The sequence below is a fragment of the Musca domestica genome, unplaced genomic scaffold (assembly GCF_030504385.1).
Source record: "Musca domestica strain aabys unplaced genomic scaffold, Musca_domestica.polishedcontigs.V.1.1 8, whole genome shotgun sequence".
Lineage (NCBI taxonomy): Eukaryota > Metazoa > Arthropoda > Insecta > Diptera > Muscidae > Musca > Musca domestica.
Window position 1 is genome coordinate 15787805 of NW_026712409.1, and position 21239 is coordinate 15809043.

The 21239-nt window shown below is 35.2% G+C and overlaps 2 protein-coding genes across 3 annotated transcripts in view; one reads left to right on the forward strand and one right to left on the reverse strand.

The window, feature by feature from the left end:
- Window positions 1–21239, forward strand: part of LOC101899842 (G-protein coupled receptor dmsr-1) — a 455946-nt gene that overhangs the window by 374261 nt on the left and 60446 nt on the right. For both annotated transcript variants that reach the window (XM_059130806.1, XM_005177084.4), the window contains one exon: window positions 2694–2836. The gene's annotated coding sequence lies outside the window, so the exon portion shown is untranslated. The remainder of the gene's footprint in view (window positions 1–2693; window positions 2837–21239) is intronic.
- Window positions 10756–19923, reverse strand: LOC101889514 (uncharacterized). The gene is made up of 2 exons (XM_005177015.4): window positions 19805–19923; window positions 10756–11194 (listed from the first exon to the last, which is right to left on the reverse strand). The coding sequence occupies exons 1-2, from the start codon at window positions 19814–19816 to the stop codon at window positions 10940–10942; spliced, it is 267 nt and encodes an 88-aa protein (XP_005177072.1). The 5' UTR covers window positions 19817–19923; the 3' UTR covers window positions 10756–10939.

Here is a 21239-nt window from a genome sequence, read left to right on the forward strand (position 1 = left end):
CAGCACCATCGCACTCAACACTCGCCACCTAAGAATGGTTACAAAATTAGGTTCCTCACTTCATTTCCAGCGCACAATGGCCACCAAAATCTCCGGATACTACCAATCCGTTGGACTATTGTGTCTGGAGTATTTTGGAAAGTAATGTTGGCACTAAAAAATACCAAAGTGGCGATCACCTCAGGCAAGCGATTCGCAGGGAATGGGCCAAAATACCGCAGAGCAATATTCGGGCAGTGTGTGACGATTTCATTGGCCATTTGAAGGCCATAATTCGTGCCAAAGGTGACCAATTCGAACAAATCTAAACTTATTCTAAAATTTGATGTTATTTCCGACAATTTTTGCTTTCATTCAATAAAATTTAAAAAAATGTAAAAATTATGGCGCTTGACTTTGTTGCAGTTTTTTTATTTATTATTTGAATTTCGTATAAAAGTATTTTTTCAAGGATTATCTCAAATGATTCAGACATCAGAATTATTTTCAAAATCTGAAACAATTGTGTACTTAAAAAAAAAACTTTTTTCGGATATGGATTTTTTCAGGAAATGTCGGATGTGGAATATTACAAAAATCCTTTCAAGGACTATCAGATATGATTTGTTGGGCATAATCTTAAAGGAACTTCAAGGACCATAACCGTGATTTTTATTAATTTATTTTTAATTTTTATCAAATATTAATCCAATGTTGTAAAAATAATTTTTTGGAAAGATTAAAAATTTTTTTGTTTTTTTCAAGGATTTTATTTCGAACAATGATTTTTTTTCAAGGAATCTTATTATATGTTCCAAGAACTAGGAATATTTTCTCAAGGATTTCAAAATATTCTTCGATGACTGGGTGGAAAATATTTTTTTTAATCTGTTTTAGTCCTTGAAAAATGTTCTTTAAAAAACTCAAAATAATTTTTATTTATTTTTTTTTTTTTTTTGAAAGATTTATTTTTTAAGGATTTTATTTGGGACAATGAATGTTTTTTCGTCAATTATTATTCTAATGTAAAAATAATTTTTTGAAATATTATTTTTTTTTTCAAGGATTTTATTTTAGAACAATGAAGGTTTTTTCAAGGAATCTCATAATATTTTCCAAGGACTAGGAATATTTTCTCAAGGATTTCAAAATATTCTTCAATGACTGGGTAGAAAATATTTTTTAAAAATCTGCTCTAGTCCTTGAAAAATGTTCTTTAAAAACTTAATTATATTTATTATTTTTATACCCTCCACCATACTATGGAGGGTATATTAACTTTGTCATTCCGTTTGTAACTCCTCGAAATACTCATGTCAGACCCAACAAAGTTTATATATTCTTGATCAGCGTAAAATTATAAGTCGATTTAGCCATGTCCGTCTGTATATCTGTCTGTTGTAATCACGCTATCTTTCGAACGAATTGAGATAGAAGGTTAACATTTTGCACACGTGTTTATTTTTCCAGTATGCAGGATAAGTTCGTAAATGGGCCATGTAGGCCCAAGTTTTCATATAGTTCCCACATAACGGTACCTCCCGATATTCGTTATTTTGATGATTTTAGCGACAATATTCACCGGAATTGTTTCAAATTTGGTATTTGAAATTCGTAATAGAGTTAGAGTTCGTAATGGGAACTACAGTGTGTGACAGAAAATTGTCTATGCAGGTCCAGGTCTTCGTATAGGCCCCATATATCAGTATCTCCCTATATTCGGTATTTTGACGAGTTTAGGTACAATACCCACCGAAATTGTTTGAGATGTCGTATTTGACGTTCGTACTGGATGCTATAGCCTGTAACAGAAAATTGTCTTCGCACAGCTCCGATATAACGGTGGAGGGTATTCATTATTATTTTTTTAACGATTTATTTTTTAAGGATTTTATTTGGGACAATGAATGTTTTTCAAAGGATTTCATAATATTTTACAAGGACTGGAAATATTTCCTCAAGGTTTTAAAAATAATATTTTTTCAAAGACTGGAGAGAAGGGAAATACTCTTTAAAAATCCACAGCAGTCCTTAAGAAATATTATTTAAAAACTCAATTTTTTATGATAGGCCCTTTAAATATTCCATAAAATATCCTGAATAAATAATTTTCAAGAAAAATCCCAATATTTTCTTAAATAATTGTTCCTCAGGAAAATCCACGAACCACTGTGCATTACATCCATTAGGGAAATTCCCATTTTGTTAGACCTACTTTTCCTTATGTTATCGTCGATGTTATCCTTTTGAAAAAACGCTTGACTGCGTCGTTGCTGTTGTTGTTTAGTTGGCATTTTTTTTCTTTGTTTTTTTTTTTTTTTTATTTTCAAGGAGTCAAGCAATATTTTGCTGTCGATTGGCGCAACAGCCGACGTGTTGCATTCACGTCTCACGTCTTGCCGTGAGCAATTTAATTTAATTTTCTAAAAAGCGACGCTTTTCTCTTCGGCTCCTTTGGCGCACGGCGCACGGCAAATTGCAATTACCGATCATTTTCCTGTTATTGTTTTCCTGTAGTAGTTTAAGGAGCAGCAGCAGCAGCAGTAGTTGTTGCTGCCGTTGTTGATGATGTCGTTGACGTTATTTGTTAATACCTTAGCTTGGGAGCAGTGCTTTAATCTTTGCCATAAAATAGTACGTTTTTACATCTTCATCATCGCCATCTACTTACGCGCTGCCGCCTGCCTCACTGTTTGTCTTCCACTTGGTTTCAGGTCCTGCTTTAATGTCACCATAAATCTTGATGTCACATTAACACGCCGTATGCACTTCGGGATCCGCAGTGAAAGAGGGAACAAATAACAACCACCAGCATCTAGAATAGCATACCTTGATGCCACCTTCGTTGGAATTCGAGGTAAGTCAATGAATTATAGCAAACCATTCTCACACACAGACACAAACACATCCTTACATTCTCCTCTTGGTAGTATTTTTCCCCATCGATGCACAAATTTCATTTTAATTGGTAGTAGGGAGAGCGGTGGGAAGGGAGGGATGGGCGAAAGAAATGAATGAAGTGGATTGTTTTCCAATGAATTTCAATAAATTACCCGAGAGAATTTAAACAATTTTTACTGATTAAGAATATTCGTTGCTTGCCATTCCTCGTTCAGGTGAAAGCTCTCTGGTAGCGAGTCATCATTGATTTCCCAGTGGCGTGAAAACGTGAACTTGTTTTTGTTTTGTTGTTTTTATTCGATTTCAATATTCCGGCATTTGAATTTAATAAATATTTATTGGGTAATGTGGGAATAAAAATAAGTTGTTTATATGTGCCAAAGGGAAAGTGAGAACAGACAATTCCAAAGAGGGGCAAAAATTTGAAATATAATTTGAAAATAATTCGAAATAAAATTTAAGAGTAAATATATCAGAGATATGGTTTTGAATAGATTTTGGATATTTAATTTCTTTCAAGGACATTTTTTATATCCGACAACCATTTTAAGCTTCTAAATATTATAAATATAAATATAAATCTAAATATTTTCCAAGGACATGTTGGGGATTTGTAGAATCTTTTTTTCAATGAATTTTTTTTCTTATGGTATATATACAGGGAGAGATAAAAAAACTGCAACAAAGTAAAACCCCATAATTTTTATTTCATTTTTCTAAATTTTATTGAATGAAAGCAAAAATGTCGGAAATAGCATCAAATTTTAGACTAAGTTTAGATTTGTACGAATTGGTCACCTTTGGCATGAATTATGGACTTCAAACGGCCAATGAAACTGTCACACGCTGCCCAAATGTTGCTCTGCGGTATTTTGGCCCATTCCCGGGTGAAGCGCTTGCTTGAGGTGATCGACACTTTGGTATTTTTTAGTGCCAACCTTGCTTTCGAAAATACTCCAGATACAATAGTCAAACGGATTGGTATCCGGAGATTTTGGTGGCCATTGTGCGCTGGAAATGAAGCGAGGAACCTCATTTCGTAACCATTCTTGGGTGGCGCGTTCTGAGTGCCAAACTGTTTGCATGCCCAAGGCTTTAATAAACCCTCCAGAATATTTTAGCGATAATATTCGGCATTTATTCTAATGCCACGGTCGATTAATACGAGCGGTCGCATCGGCTGTTATGGCGGTCCACACCATCACCATGGCCGGCTTGAGGCTTGAGTTCTGGCGAACGTGCACATTTTCACCTGACCTCTTTGGCCCAATAGTGCTAGTCCTGTTGGAATGTCCAAGGTCTGCGGCCAAAATGTTTGCGTGCCCAAGGCTTTAATACAACCTCCAGAATATGTTCGCTATAATATTCGGTATTTATTCTGATGCCACGGTCGATTAATACGAGCGGAGAGCGGCCATCGACTGTTATGGCGGCCCACACCATCACCATGACCGGCGCTTGAGTTTTGGTGGCCAACGAAGGAGCACATTTTCAGCTGACCTCCTTGGCAAGTAAACACGATCATTTTGTTTGTTTACAAACTGCTGGACAACGAATGCTTTCTCATCGAAGAAAACCAAATTCGGCAGTTCACCACTTTCGGCCAAGCGAAGCAAGTCTTTAGCTCTTTTGAGTCTATTTTCTTTCTGTTGCGGTGTAAGTTCCTGCACTTTTTGGGATTTCAATGGCTTTACCCCGAGCTCATTTTTCAATATTTGCCGAAGGGAATATTGCGAAATGTTCAGCTCACGAGCCATTTTTCGGCCACTGAGACACGATTTTGGGTCAAGTCGCTTATTTAATTTTCGAACCATTTCTGCTGATGTTGCTGTTTTTTTGCGTCCACTTCCTTGACCAGTATCACGGTAACGAGCGATGGTACGAGACACAAAAGATTTATTCACATTTAAATGCTGGAGTGCTCTAACGATAGCCTCTTGTTGTTTTCCAGCCAAATATAACGAAATCACACTACCGCGCTTGAATTCCATCACGAATAACTTTTTTCTGGAAAATTCTCACCAAAGTGCTTTTATACGCTTGTAAACAATATAATGAGCTGTCACTGAAATAATTTTAACAGCTGTCGGACGAGTGGCTAAGAAATGACAGCAGCCTGAAGTTGGTTGCAGTTTTTTCAGCTGACCCCGTAGTGCCCGAAAGAAGTTGCAAAGGGGTGGTCTAACCATGTTTTCAACTTCAATGACAGTTGATTCGAAAACCAGCCTTGTCAGTTCATCTGCGGTCTCATTACTTGGTATATTGTAATGACCTGGAACCCAACTGAGTTTTATTGACAACCCATGATTTTCCAAGACTTTCCAGCACTTCAAACCGAAGACTAACGAGTTGTGGCTTTTCACGACAATAGCTAAATTTTTAAAGTGTTGTAGTACTCAATGTAGTACAAAGATGACACCTTTTTGGTACGTTTCGTTCACTCCTGGTACGAATTATCAAAAATCACGTTTTAGCTAAGCTCTTCGAACCACAATCGACTCTGATGCAAAATTTCCTGGATCTAGATTCAGTCGTTGTATTTTCCCCTTCCTCTCTCTTTGATTGCAGATATTTAAAGAGGAAAAATAACCTATTTTAAAATGCTCATAACTCCCTAAATATCGACATTTCGGGGGTTTTAGCGTCATTTTGATTGCAGATGTTTAAAAAGAAAAATTGCCGATTTTAAAATGCTCATAACTTCTTAAATATTGACATTTCGTGTCGGCAAAACCGACTGATAGTTGTTAACTTGTTTTAGTAGATATTGGTGCCTAAATGTCATTATTTGGTAATGAAATTTTATACAACGAAAGTGACACACTTTCCCTATCAACATTTTTCTGGTTGGTTAACTTCCGGTATTCTGTCAGGACTTCCTTCATTAAAAGATCATGGAGTAAGTTATTAATGAGAACACATTTTCCCTTTCTCCCGAAACGATTTTTCTCTCCTTTTTCTCTCCTTCTCACAAAATTAAATTACTGGTGGTAACAGTATTTACCCAGCAGTCCGCTGGCCATTACAATTTAATACCCATCCAAATGTATGCTGTTTTGTCAATAGGAAAAAAAATGAAATAACAGTGGTTTATAGCATACAACTAGCATCCGATTTGGATGAGTCACATTGCTATTACATTGTGGAACAAAATCCATATTAGAATTAAAGAACAAAACAAAATATAATAAAATGTGTCCATCGCACTTGCATCTGAATCGGATGCCTTTGTATTGTTTTGTGTGTTGTTGCAGCCGGTGTTGTACCGTTATTCATTTTTGATGCTTCTTTCTTTTTAAAAGCAAAATTTTATTCTGTGAAGTGTTTTTGAAAGTGCAAGTTGTGAATATTGAAAAAAGTTTAAATGAGCAGATTCCATGCATTCCAAAATTGTAGAAGATTTTGGAAAATATGTAAGAATATTAAAAACTCTCCGTTAAAATCCATTAATAATTTAATTTCTTTCAGGTTAGTATCGTAAAAATTATAACTTCACCAGATGGCCTTATTAAAAACTTCTACAAGATTATTGACATTTCTTTAATATTATCTTACAGCTACGACGGTACCCAAAATAAAAAGGCGTTTAAGGATCAAGGCCATTTTCGGTAAGTTAAATTTTTTCTTACATATTTATTGAAAAGTGATATTATTTTACCTTAAAAAGTAGTATAACTGTTTAATATTAAAAATTTGTTCTATATTTTTTGTCCTTATTTCAGAAGCTGTCATATGTGAAGGATTCAATGAACAGGATTACGCCAAAAATTAGAAATTGTTTCAAATTGTATAAGGCCAGACACTTCGGAACAATGTCCTACAATAAAAAACTGGAAAAATTTAATTTATTCCCCTTAGTTTAAGTTTTGTTTCTTCCACGTCTTTTGAATAAGTTTTATGAATCTCTTTTTTATGCATTATTTCTAATATTTATTTTATTGTTGAAAACACTGTTCTATAATACGAACATTTTAATAAAAAAAATTAGCTGAAATTTAAGTTCCACAATCTAAAACGTTGATGGAATCGGACCCACCCAACCTTCGCTTACAGTGTTGATAGATTTCGGACCCATCCAACATTCGCTTACATTGTCGGTCGATTTCGGACCCATCCAACATTCGCTTACATTGTCGGTAGATTTCGGACTCGTCTGACGGCCTAGGCCATCGCTGTGTAAATGTAAGTAGAAATTGTATACAGGCTTTGGATGGGTCGCACCTACATTGTCATTGGTCTCAGATGGAAGATGTATGTGCTAAAAAATCCGCTGGGTAACTATCGGCCCTCCTCTCTCTCTCTCTCTCTCTCTCTCTCTTTCAACTTCCAGCTAATCTAGAACTTTGGTTAACCAAAACTTTCGGTGCAAATTGAATGCCGGCAAGTTAAGTACCCGGAAAAATACAATTAACTTGTCTTCTAATTGAAGAAAAAGAAAAACTTTTTTTAATTTGTTTATAAATATTTCGTCTTAATGTGTGCCAAAGATAGAGAGAGAGAAAATGGGAGAGGGAGTGTGTTTGCCAATAACAACTCAAAACTTGCATGCCTGTTGTCCTCGTCAGATTTTAATGGCAACGTAATGGGGTAAGGGGTCTGCTCGGCTTAGAAGCTGTAATTATTATTTTTCCTACCACTTGATGCAGTGCAAGCAGCCATGCTTCCGGTTGTTTTTCTGCTGTTGTTGTTGTTATAACTGAGGCAAACAAAGGATGTGGGCGCAACTCATTAAGAGGGTTAAAGTGCTGTTTGCCCTGCGTTTGTGTGTTTATGGTGGGTGGGGAATGAGTGGAAAATTAAAGTACATCCCCGGCAAGACAATTGCAACGGTAAACATATTCGCCGTTGTTGTTGCAATTGCCACTCTTCACCTCAATGAGGCAAAAGTTCTAAGAGATGTTGCAATTATAAGCAATTATTTCTCAGCCAGTCTTTGTCGGGCAGATGGGGAAATTGGTGCAATGTAGATTTTGTCAAAACTACAGCTGTAATAACAACAGCAACACAGGTGTGATTTCGTTCGAATTCTTGGTAATGGCATCATTTCCAAAGTCCGTACTTTCCTTGTGTTGGGCAATGTGTAAAGCAAAATAATAAGACTTTTCAAAGACCAGAGGCATAAAATCTGCGATGTAAATGCTTGGCCCACAAGGGTATTGATTTCCTTTGCGACGCTAGTAGTTGGCAGACAAGTGTTTGGGGAAACGGTCAATGATAGACAACATCAATTTTGTATGGGACTTATTTCATAAATTATGAAATTGTTAAAGTATCGAAACTTTAGGTTAATGAAAATATTGACCAAAAATGTTAAAATAACCAATTTTTGACAATGGCCCATTATTTTTCTACCCTCAGCAAGATGGCTAGAGAGGGTATATACTTATATATAAAGAGAAGGTATATTTTGTTGTTGCAAAATGGTCAGGCTTTATCCCTTTATTGTTGTTTTTATAAAAACAACGTTTATTTATTATATATAGAGGGTATGTAGAGGATACGGCCAAAACGTGCCCAAGGGTTTCAGATCCTAGGTCTCCTTGGACCAAATCCGTTTCAGGACATTTGGAGTCGATCTACCGATGTTCGACCGTCCGTCTAACTGTCTGGCTGGTGGGCACGATAACTCTCGAAGAGAGTATCCGATTTGATACATACTTGGTACATCTTAATATTGTTGTCAAACTTAGATCGAGTTCGGAGATGGGCAATATCGGTCCACTCCTTCTGTCGACATTTTCAAAAAAATATATTTTCTGCACAGAAAGAGTAACGATAATCGGATTTTGCTCCAACTTTGCAAATCCCAACATTTTCTACATCAGGTGCGAAGATGAATAATATTGGTTCACTCCATCAAGTACCTGCCACACAAAGGTTCAACATTTTAAATAACTATAACTCTTAGAAAATGTGATCTAAGTGTCCGAATGTCTTAAAATTAAACACATCACAATATTTTTATTGACCCAACATCGGTCTACTCCTTCTGGTAACTCCCCCACAAAGGGTCACAATTTTGAATATCCATGAAGCTCATAAAACACGAAATTAACATCTGATTCTATTCAGATCTGCTATAAAGATGGTAGACAGAAATAGCTTAAAATTTTAGAATAAGTTTAGATTTGTTCGAATTGGTCACCTTTGGCACGAATTATGGCCTTCAAACGGCCAATGAAACCGCCACACGCTGCACGAATGTTCCTCTGCCGTATTTTGGTCCATTCCCGGCGAAGTGTCAACCTTTCTTTCCAAAATTCTCCAGACACAATAGTCCAACGGATTGGTATCCGGAGATTTTGGTGGCCATTGTGCGCTGGAAATGAAGCGAGGAACCTCATTTTGTATCCATTCTTGGATGGCGCGTGCTGAATGCGATGCTGCTGAGTCCTGTTGGAATGTCCAAGGTCTGCGGCCAAAATGTTGGCGTGCCCAAGGCATTAATACACCCTCCAGAATATTTTCGCTATAATATTCGGCATTTATTCTGATGTTACGGTCGATTAATACGAGCGTAGAGCGATCATCGGCTGTTATGGCGGCCCACACCATTACCATGTCCGACTTGAGGATTGAGTTCTGGTGGCCAACCGAAGGTGTACATTTTCAGCTTACCTCTTTGACAGGTAATCACGATCATTTTGTTTGTTGACAAACTGCTGGACAACGAATGTTATCTCATCGAAGACCGAGAAAACCAAATTCGACAGTTCACCAATTTCGGCCAAGCCAAGCAACTCTTTAGCTCTTTTGAGTCTATTTTCATTTCTATTGCGGTGTAAGTTCTTGCACATTTTGGAATTTCAATGGCTTTACCCCGAGCTCATTTTTCAATATTTGCCGAATGGAATATTGCGATATGTTCCGCTCACGAGCCATTTTTCGGCGACTGCGACGTGGGTTTCGATGAAGACGCTTTTTTTACTTTTCGAACCATTTCTGCTTATGTTGCTGTTTTCCTCCGTCCACTTCCTTGACATATGTCGGGCTACGCTACCAGTATCACGGTAACGAGCGATGGTATGAGGCTCAAAAGATTTGTTCACATTTAAATGCTGGAGTACTCTAACGATAGCCACTTGTGGGGTTTTCCAGCCAAATATAAAGAAATCACACTATCACGCTTGAGTACCATCACGAATAACTTTTTTTCTGGAAAATTCTCACCAAAATGCTTTTGTACGATTGTACACAATATAATGAGCTGTCACAGGAATAATTTTAACAGCTGTCGGACGAGTGGCTTAGAAATGACAGCAGTCTGAAGTTGGTTGGAATTTTTTTCATTTCAACCTGTAGTGCCCGAGAGAAGTTGCACAGGGGTGGTCTAATCATGTTTTCAACTTCAATGACAGTTGATGGGATATCCAGCCTTACCAATTAATCTGCAGTCTCACTACCTGGTACATTGTAATGACCTGGAACCCAACAGAGTTTTATTGACAACCCAGGAGTTTCCAAGACTTTCCTGCACTTCAAAACGAAGACTAAAGAGTTCTGACTTTTCACGGTCTTACTCTAACAAAAGCTAAATGTTTAAAGTTTTGTAGAACTCAATGGTAGAAAGATGACATCTTTTTGGTACCTTTCGTTCACTCCTGGTACGAATTTCCAAAAATCACATTTCAACTGAACCCTTCGAACCACAATCGACTCCCATGCAAAATTTCATGATTCTAGATCCAGCCCTTCTGTTTTCCCCTTCCTCTCCCCCAAATTTCTCACTACCCCTGCCCACGGTAAACGTTCTCGTTCACCTCAAACCAAAATGAAAACCACGAAATTAAAAAAACTCACAATTTTTCATGACCTCTTTTTATTATTTCCATCGAAATTTGTCCACTTTAATTGAAATGAAACAAAACGTATATTGAAAGCCTTGTCAAATAAATTTTCGGTTGAATTATTTTGTTGTCCTTTGTTTTTTTTTTTTTTTCATAAATTTCATAAATTTCCGTGAAGTTGCATCAAACATGTCTGCGAGTCAGATTTTCGAAGAAGGATGCGTTGATGTAGGTGTTGGAATATTTTTTTTGTTTTTAATTTTCTTTTTTTTTTACTTGAAATGATGATACGAATGGTAGGCCGGCACAATGTGATGTGAGGTGTAGATGGGAGCATGGGCAATGAGCGGTGCGTGGGCAATAACTGGAGCATGATGAACAACAGCTGGAGCCACATAGGAGTGTGAGACAAAGGGGGCATGATGATAACCCAAGCCTAGGTGTAGTCCACGTTTCGATTTGGCGGCAGACTCATCGTCCACAGGAGCTGCCTGACACACGGCAACAGCCACGACCAGTAAAAGGATCTGTAATTAGAGTTGGCGAAGGGGGGAAATGAATGAATTCAATGGAAATTCAACAATGGAAAGTTTTACGCAATATTGATGGGGGGATAGTGAGTTGACTGGCTGGCCCTTCAGTCAGTAAGTCACTGCTACGTGGTGTCTTGTTTAAAAATTTGGAGGCCAAATACGAATGCTTTCATTTAATAAAATTAAAAAAAAAAGTAAAAATTATGGCATTTGACTTTGTTGCAGTTTTTTTAACTCACCCTGTATATGTTGCCTTTCGAATGAAAGGGAAGCCACTTAAATAGTATCAGTCGGTTTTGCCGACAGATATATACCCCTAGCCTTGAGTTATGGATATTCTAACTGTTAACCCTTTATGGGTATGAGGTTTCGAAGCAGTTGGCCAATATTGTCCAGTTCGTATGTGACCTAAGTCTGATATAAATATTACAACGTGCCATATTTGTCGTCTACCTCTCTTATAATTTATATGAGATATGTGCGAATGTGGAAATATCGGATCGAAATTTTCCACTTCATCTAATGCAGATAAAAATATTGATATGTGCAAAATTTAAAGGAAATCGAACATTTATATCCAATTTTTCCGATTATATCATAAATTCCGATTAATTACATATTCATATCAGATTTCTGGTTAAGAGAAATATGTAGATACAGCAATTTGTAAAGAATCGCTGACAAGTTATGACATACAAAAGTATTGAAAATTCTTACACTTTGGGAGTAAGGTATTAGAAGGGGTTGGCAGATACCTATCACCTTCATAAGAGAATTTGCGTTAGTAAAAATGGCTGGATGTGTGAAATTTGAAGAGAGTTGGATGCTTATCTCACGTTTTTATAGGCGTTTTGTTCTTCAAAAATTTGAAACCTTCGTGGGGGAGGTACCAGAAGGAATGGCTCGATCACGACCATCTTTGTAACAGATCTTGTGCTGATAGAAATATTGAGATGTACCAAGTCAGAATGGAATCGGATGTTACTTTCGCATTTTATGAGCTTCATGGATATTCAAAATTGTTGATCCTTTCTGGGGTAGGTACCAGGAGGAGTGGACCGATATATCCTATCTTCACAGCAGATCTTGTGTTAGTAGAAATAATGGGATGGTTGTAATTTGAAGAAAATCAATTGCTTATTTCGGATTGATTGACCCTTTGTGGGGGAGGTACCGGAAGAAATTGTCCGATCTCTACCTTCTTTATACCAGATTTTGTGTTGATGGAAATATTGAGATGCGCCAAGTCTGAAGGGAATCGGATGTTAATTTCGTGTTTTATGAGCTACCCCCGTTGTGGGGTAGGTACCAGAAGGAGTGGACCGATATATTCCATCTTTATACCAGACCTTGGGTTAATAAAAATATTGTGTTGTGTGTAATTTGAAGAGAATCGGATGCTTATTTCGGATTTTATGATCATTTTGGTTATTCAAAACATTGATCTTTTGTGGGGGAGGTACCAGAAGGAGTGGACCGATATATTGCATTTTCGCATCAGACCTTGGGTTAATAATAATATTGTGATGAGTGTAATCTAAATACAATCGGACTCTTACATCACATTTTATAAGAGCTGAAAATATTTAAAATTGTTTACCCTTTGTGGGGGAGGTACTTGATGGAGTGGACCGGTATTGTCCATTTTCGCATCTGACTCAGCACTGACGTAAATATTGGGATTTGCAAAGTTAGAGCACAATAGGATTATTCTTTCTCTTTCTGTGCAGTAAAATATTTTTTGAAAATTTCGAGCTGGGGGGAGGTACCAGAAAGAGTGCACCGAAATTGCCCATCTCCGAACTCAATCTAAGATAGAGAATAATATTACGATGCACCAAGTTTTAAGCAAATCGGATACTCTTTTCGAGATTTATCGTGCCCACCAGCCAGACAGACGGCCGAACGGACGGACATCGCTAGATCGACTCCAAATTTCCTGAAACGGATTTGGTTCAAAGAGACCTAAAGTGTAAAACCTTTATTTCGATGAGACACGTGTTGGGCGTATCAAATGATATATACCCTCTCTAGCCATATGGCTGAGGGTATAAAAAATTAGAGGAGAAACGTGAATGTCTTTTTATTTTCGAATTCAAGGGGAATGAGAAGAAGGGAGAGAGAGAGAATGTTGCTATTGTGGTTTTTACTTTTCATTAAACAATTTAGAACAAGAGCAGCAACTGCCAACTATCCAATTATTTACAAACGTTTGCCGAACACTTTTTCTTCAACAGCAAAGCAGGTATGAGCATCCACTTTTCAAAATTTGAAAATTGAATTAATGGTCCACTTTGACTTTCTCCACTACTCCTCCTCTCCCTCTTCACTCTCTAGCTTGCCATCCTTTGACCGCTTAACAAACGACATCATTGTTTCGTGGGGTCCTTAACTCAATTGTTAATCTTCTTCATTACACATTTAATTAGAAATCTCATTACGAGGAACGAGGCAACGAAGACAAGAACGGAACGAAAGCAATTTGGAAAAATTTCTCAGTTCAACAAAGGATCCTGGCTGTGCCACACTAGTTTTTAATGATTTTCTTATTTCGACGGAGAGAGGAGGTTGGTTTAGAAACTGGCCCTAAGTTCCCTTTAATGATTGTAATGGGTGTTTTTTTCGAAACATTAATTGCATTGTTGACCTTTTGTTTCGACATACAATGGCGAAGATAGTTGAATCGCAGTGTGGAGGGCTGTTTTCATAACTAATGGAAAATTTCAAAATTTGATTTTGCATGTTTACAAACATAGCGAAATTTTTGAGAGAGGGAGAGAGATATTATCTAATAAATATAATTAAAACACAATTGTTTTTCAATAATTGAGGACTGCTAATCAGTTGCATTTATCAGTTTCAATATTTTTGGTAATTTGAGGACTGAAAATGTTCAATTTACTAAACATATATAATATTCCGAAAAATAATATAAAACTAAGTATTTACAAATTGTTTCAAACTGAATGGAACTTATGATTGTCTGTTGTACTATTTCTGAGTATGAGCTTTGCATAACAAAATTCCAATTTTTCAAGGAAATGTATTTCATGGACTTGTATTTTTTTCGCAGAATAATTTTCCGAGTAGAATTTTTTTTCAAGGACTTGAAATTTTTTCGAAGATTATTTTTAGGGACTTGTATCCACTAAAGTATTTTTTTTTCAGAATAGCATTTTTGAGAAATATTTTTAAAGAATATTTTTCAAGGAAATATGTACCAGGACTTGGGTTTTCAATGAATAGTTTATTGTGTTTTAGGAATATTTTTCAAATTTCACAGAAATTTATAATAGTGGATTGTTTTTTTTTTTTTTTTTTTCAAGGATTTGGCTGTTTCATAGGATGGATTTTGGATGGATTTTTTTTAAAGACGTATCAAAAAATATAATAGAGGCATAGAACTTTTAGAAAATGTTAATTGAAAAACTTTAGAGTTGTGGACGTTTTAAATAATTTTTTTTGAAGGATTTATTTTTTTAAGGATTGTGGATTCTACAAAAAAAAAAAAGCTTTTGCAAGAAAATTTAGTTGCTGATTTTATTTTTAAAAAATATATTTGCAAGACTAATATTTTTTTCAAATTGGACTTTATAACAGTGGATTTTTCTACGAATATATTATTTAGGACTTCTCATCTATAAAACCGGACTTTGTTTTTTCTTTATTTATTTTTTTAGCGACCATCACAAAGTGATTTTTTTTTCCAAATCTAATTTTTTAAGGACGTGGATTTTATTCAAAGAATATTTTTTTGAGGATATGAACTTTTTGTAGATGTTTCTAGAGGACGCGGATTTTTTATGTATATTTTTTAAGGACGTGGATTTTTATATAATTTTATTTTAAAGACATGGATATAATAATTTTTAAAGGATGTGAATTCTTATAAAATATTATTTTAACGTGGGGGATTTTTGAATTCTTTTAAGGGCGTGGATTTATTGAATTTTTGGAGGAACGTGTATCTTCTAAAAAAAATTAAGGACATTAATTTTTAAGTCTTTTAAATTCTTTTAAGGACGTGGATTTAATAACGAATATTTTTGTAAGGACGTGGATTTTTATACCCTCCACCTTGAAAAGGAGGGTATATTAACTTTGTCATTCCGTTTGTAACATCCTTAAATATTCGTCTTAGACCCCATAAAGTATATATATTCATAATCAGCATAAAATTCTAAGTCGATTTAACGATGTCCGTCTGTCTGTCTGTTGAAATCACGATACAGCCCACAATATTTGACGTAGAGCGCCAAAATTTAGCAGAGCTATTTGCATTGTGTCTAGGATGGTTGGTATTGAAAATGAGATATATCGGTCCACGTTCTGGTATAGTCCCCATATAACGTTACCTCCCGATATTCGGTATTTTGATGATTTATGCCACATTTTTTCACGGATTTGTCTGGAAATTGGTATTTGTAGGTCATAACGGGTCCCTGAGCGTGTGGCAAAACATTGTATGTATAGGTCCACATTGTGGTATAGCCCCCATATAAAGGTACCTCCCGATATTCGGTATTTTTTCACGGATTTGTCTAAAAATTTGTATTTGTGGGTCATAATGGTTTCCAGCTCCGGTGGCGAAACATTGCATGTATGTGTCCATGATTTGGTATAGCCCCCATATAACGGTACCTCCCGATATTCGGTAATTTGATGATTTTTGCAACATTTTTTCACGGATTTGTTTGAAAATTGGTATTTGTTGGTCATAATGGGTTCCAGCTCCGGTGGCGAAACATTGCATGTATGGGTCCATGATTTGGTATAGCCCCCATATAACGGTACCTCCCGATATTCGGTAATTTTATGATTTTTGCCACATTTTTTCACGGATTTCTCTAAAAATTGGTATTTGTGGGTCATAATGGGTCCTAGTTCGTGTGGCGAAACATTATAATTATAGGTCCACGTTTTGGTATAGCCCCCATATAACGGTACCTCCCGATATTCGGTAATTTGATGATTTTTGCCACATTTTTTTCACTGATTTGTCTAAAAATTGGTATTTGTGGGTCATAATGGGTCCTAGTCCGTGTGGCGAAACATTGTAATTATAGGTCCACGTTTTGGTGTGGCCCCCATATAACGGTACCTCCCCATAATCGGCATTTTAATGGTTTTTGCCACATTTCTTCTAATGTTTCTTTTACCCTAAGGTGGAGGGTATTAAAAGTTTGGCCCGGCCGAACTTAATGTTTTTTTACTTGTTTTTTAAAAAAATTAAAGACATGTTTTTAAATTTTTTAAACTCTTTTAAGGACGTGGATTTATTAAAGAAAATTTTTGAAGGAACTTGGAATTTTAAAAAAATTTAAGGACATTGATTTTTAAATCTTTTAAATTATTTTAGGAGCGGATTTATTAACGAATATTTTTGGAAGAACGTGGATTTTCTAAAAAAAAAATAAGGACATATATTTTTATTTTTTTTTTAATTCTTTTAAGAACATGCATTTATTAAAGAATATTTTTGGAGGAACTTGGATTTTCTAAAAAAAATGAGGACATTAATTTTTAAATTTTTTAAATTCTTTTAAGGACGGGGATTTATTAACAAATATTTTTGTAAGGACGTGGGTTTTTTAAAATGAAATTTAAGGACATGGATTTTTAAATCCCAATAAGAACCTGGATTTATTAATGAATGTTTTGTGTAAGGACGTGGACTTTATAAAATAAAATTTAGGGACATGGATTCTTACATTCTGTTAAGGACATGGATTTTTAAATTCTTTTAAGGACATGGATTTATCGAAGGACATTTTTGTAAGGATGTGGACTTTATAAAATAAAGTTAACGAATATGGATTTTTAAATTCTTTGGAGAACATGGATTTATAAAGAACGTGAATTTAAAACTTAAAAAAATTAAGGACAATGATTGTTTTAAAAATAAATATTTTAAGTAAATGGATTTAAAAACACAAATGCTTTAAGGACATGATTTAAAAAATATATTTTTCCAAAGACGTGGATTTTTTGGACAAACACCTGGATTTTATGAAGATTATTTTCTAAGGCTGGCAATTTTTTAAAGAATATTTTTTCAAAGATTCGTAATCGTGGGATTTTCAAATGTTTCCTCTAGAGAAATTTTCACAATACATTTCTTAAGTATTTATATCTTCTCACAGCAATTTAATCGTCTACTTTTTTAGAAAAATATTTAAAATATTTATTTTTAACGAGTCATATCCTTTGGTATATATCCTTTGATACGGCCAAAACTTGCCCCATCTAAATATCGGCTTTAGACCCCAGGTCTCTTTGGACTAAATCCGTTGCAGGATATTTGAAGTCGGTCTAGAGATGTGCGTCCGTCTGTATGTCTATCTATCTATATGGCTGGTGCGCACGATAAATCTCGAAGGAAGTATCCGATTTGGTCCAAACTAGGGACATCGTAATATTTTTGTCAAATTTAGATCGAATTCGGTCCACTCCTTCTGGCACCTCTCTCACAAAAGGTCGAAATGTTTAAAAAAATATACTTTTTGCACAGAAAGAGAAAGGGTCCGATTTTGCTCCAACTTTGCAAATCCTAATATTTGCGTCAGTGCTAGATAAAGTGCGAAAATGGACAATATCGGTCCACTCCATCAAGTACCTCCCCCACAAATGGTCAAAATTTTGAATAATTACAACTCTGATAAAATGTGATGTTAGAGTCCGATTGTCTTCAAATTTCACACATCCCAATATTTTTATTAACCCAAACTCTGGTGTGAAGATGGAATATATAGGACCATTCCTTCTGGTACCTCCCCCACAAAGGGTCAAAACTTTGAATATTCATGAAGCTCATAAAACACGAAATTAACATCCGGTTCCATTCAGAATTGGTACATCTCAATATTTCCATCAACACAAGATCTGTTATAAAGATGGTAGAGATCGGACCATTCCTTCTGGTACCTCCCCCACAAAGGGTCAAAGTTTTGAATAACCTATGCGATCATAAAATCCGAAATAAACATTATTGTTCTCCACAAATTATACACATGCCATTATTTTTACTAACACAAGATCTGCTGTGAAAATGAGATATATCGGCGCATTCCTTCCGGTACTTCCCCAAAAAAAGGTTCAAAATTTTGTACAGCAAAACGTGAAATAAGCATCCCAGTCTCTTCAAACTTCACACATCCAAAATCTTTTGTGAATATGAAAGATGTCTGCCAACCTCTTCTGATACCTCACCCACATAGGTTCACAATTTCCAATATTTATATCTGTCATAACTTTTGAAACAAGTCGGCAATTCTATACAACTTGCTATATCTAAATATTTCTCTTGACTAGAAATCGGATACTAGTATATAATTTATCGGAATTTATGATTTCGCATAAAATTGGATATCAATGTTCGATTTCCTTTAAATCTTCCACATACCAATATTTTTATCTGTATTAGATGAAGTGGAATATTTCGGTCCGATATTTCCACATTTTCCAAAAATTTGCACATATCTCATATAAAGTATGGAAATAAACGACATAGGCCAAATATGCCACGTTGTAATATTTATATCAGACTTAGTTCACATACGAACTGGACAATATTGGACAACTGCTTCGGAACCTCCCCCATAGAGGGTCAACAGTGTGAATAATCATAACTCAAGGCTGGTGGGTGTATACATGTGTCGGCAAAACCGACTGATACTATTAAACTTCTTAGCTCTAATTTCAAAATCCATTCAGTTTTTCCTGCAATTATATTTTGTGCTATACATTTTTACATTGTGGCGGAAACAGAATGTTTATGCCGGCCGAAATTAATATTGTTTTTGTTCTTATTTCAATTTTCTAAATCTAGCTAAAAATAACTTTCTCCCTCGGTCCTGAAAAAAATTCCTTTCATATTCTGACACACATTTTTTTTAGTTCATTTCCCATGAGGTCTTTTTTTTTTGAGAACTGTCAAGCACTTTCAACGGAAGGCTTCAGTCTAATAATTTTTATTGAAAATATTTCATTGTTTTCCCGGAAAAAAAGTTCAATCTGTTCTGTGATTTGTGTTCACTGGAAGCTTCCTGTTTTTTTGTCCACTTTGCTTTACGTGCTGTTGATTTAAAATGTTTTTTGTTTTTTTTTTTTGCTTTGTGTTAGGAATCATAGCTTATTTTTTTTGGCCTTAACTTTTTGAAGTATTTATACACATTTCAGAACAGTTCAAGGACATATGTTCAATGTGAAAATATTTCACAAAATAAAAACTGTAGGGAATTATTTTTAACCCTTTCATCAGCTATGAGATTCTAGGACCCTACAATAAATAATTACAAATTTTTATTTATTTTTTTTTTTCAAAAATGATTTCCTTTATTTTCACATCCTGTGATCCAAGATCTAACAGGACAACACAAACTTAAAAGTCCACAATTATACCAACACTTTCGCACTAACATGGATTTTGAATTTCTTCCAGAAAAATGCCTGTATTGAACTGGAATAATTTTTGTGGGTCCTTTGGGACCCTCTCACTTATCACACACAGTTTTTGACAATTCCAGGGTGTTAAATTTAAAAAAAAAAAAAATTTCCCAACTAAATTCAACGAATTTCTGTCATTATTCCACAACAAAGACTTACAATGAATTTCATTTTTGGTTTGTTTTCCGGACTTTTATGAAAAGAACAGAGGAATATTTTATATTTTCTCAGTAGTTTATATTTCAACGCCACTACTCCAATTCGATTTTGTTAGCGACTGCAACTAATCAGTTCTCTAGAAATTGCAACAATATTTATAGTTAAAATGTTGTCGCTGCCACGCCATGCGTTAATGCATTGAAATGTGCCACAAGTGATGGTGGCAGAAAATCGGGGTGACACATGCGAGCATTGCCAGCAGCCAGACGGACAGACAGACAGCCAGCCAACAGCGACCACATGGGACAACAATACAAGGCTAATGAAATACAAAAATCCAACAGATATACGTATATCTTCTAATTGGCCAAAACTGTATTCCAACATTGTTGACTGCGTTTTCGAATTCATTTAACAGCCATCAAAACATACAAATGTAGATTGAAATATATGTATATGCATTTGTTTGTATGGATAACCAAAAAGTTAACATAAAATTTAAGAAATAATAAAAATGAGTAATGGAAGGCGGCTACTAAAAGCGACAGGGAGGATCACTATACACGACATGTGAAATGTATGAAAACGAATAAGGAACATATAGGTTAGAATTTAGGTCAGGAATCCTTGCAGTTAGAGAAGTTCTAAAAAATCATAATTTTGAACAAAAAATATATTTAATAATCGGATTTTGACCACAGATCTTAAAAAATCTAAAAAATCTTTCGAAAAAGATCTCGGTTTTATACAAATGTATGGATGGATAACCAAAAAGTATAAAAATATAAGAAATAATATTACTATTTGAAAATATCCTCTGGAAAACCAGGATTTTCGTTCAGTTTAATTTTTTTCAATTTAAAGATTTTTTTAATGGTCCCTAATTCTGGAAGTCCTTAAAAAAGTAGTTGAAAACAAGTTAAAAAGCAGTAAGTTCGGCCGGGCCGAACTTTTAATACCCTCCACCATTTGCAACGAATTTGGAAATTTTCAAAAAATAAAATCCTTAAAAAATTCTGTTAAAATTTTAAAAATACCGAATATAGCCGTTATTTTGGGGTCTATACGACGCGGACATACATATGCATTATTTGTCATAAGCCATTACCATATTCAAATTCGAAACTTGAAATAAACGGTGAATAGTATAGCTAAAATCATCAAAATAGGTACCGTTATATGGGGGCTATACGAAGACCTGGACCCGAACAGACAATTTTCTGTCACAGACTGCAGTTCCCATAACGAACTTCAAATACCAATTTTAAAACAATTCCGGTGAATAATGTCGCTAAAATCATCAAAATACCGAATATAGGGAGGTACCGTTATATAGGGGCTATATGAGGACGTGGACCTGCACAGACAATTTTCTGTCTTAGGGTGTAGTATCCATTTTGAACTTTAAATATTAAATTTGAAACAATTCCCGTGA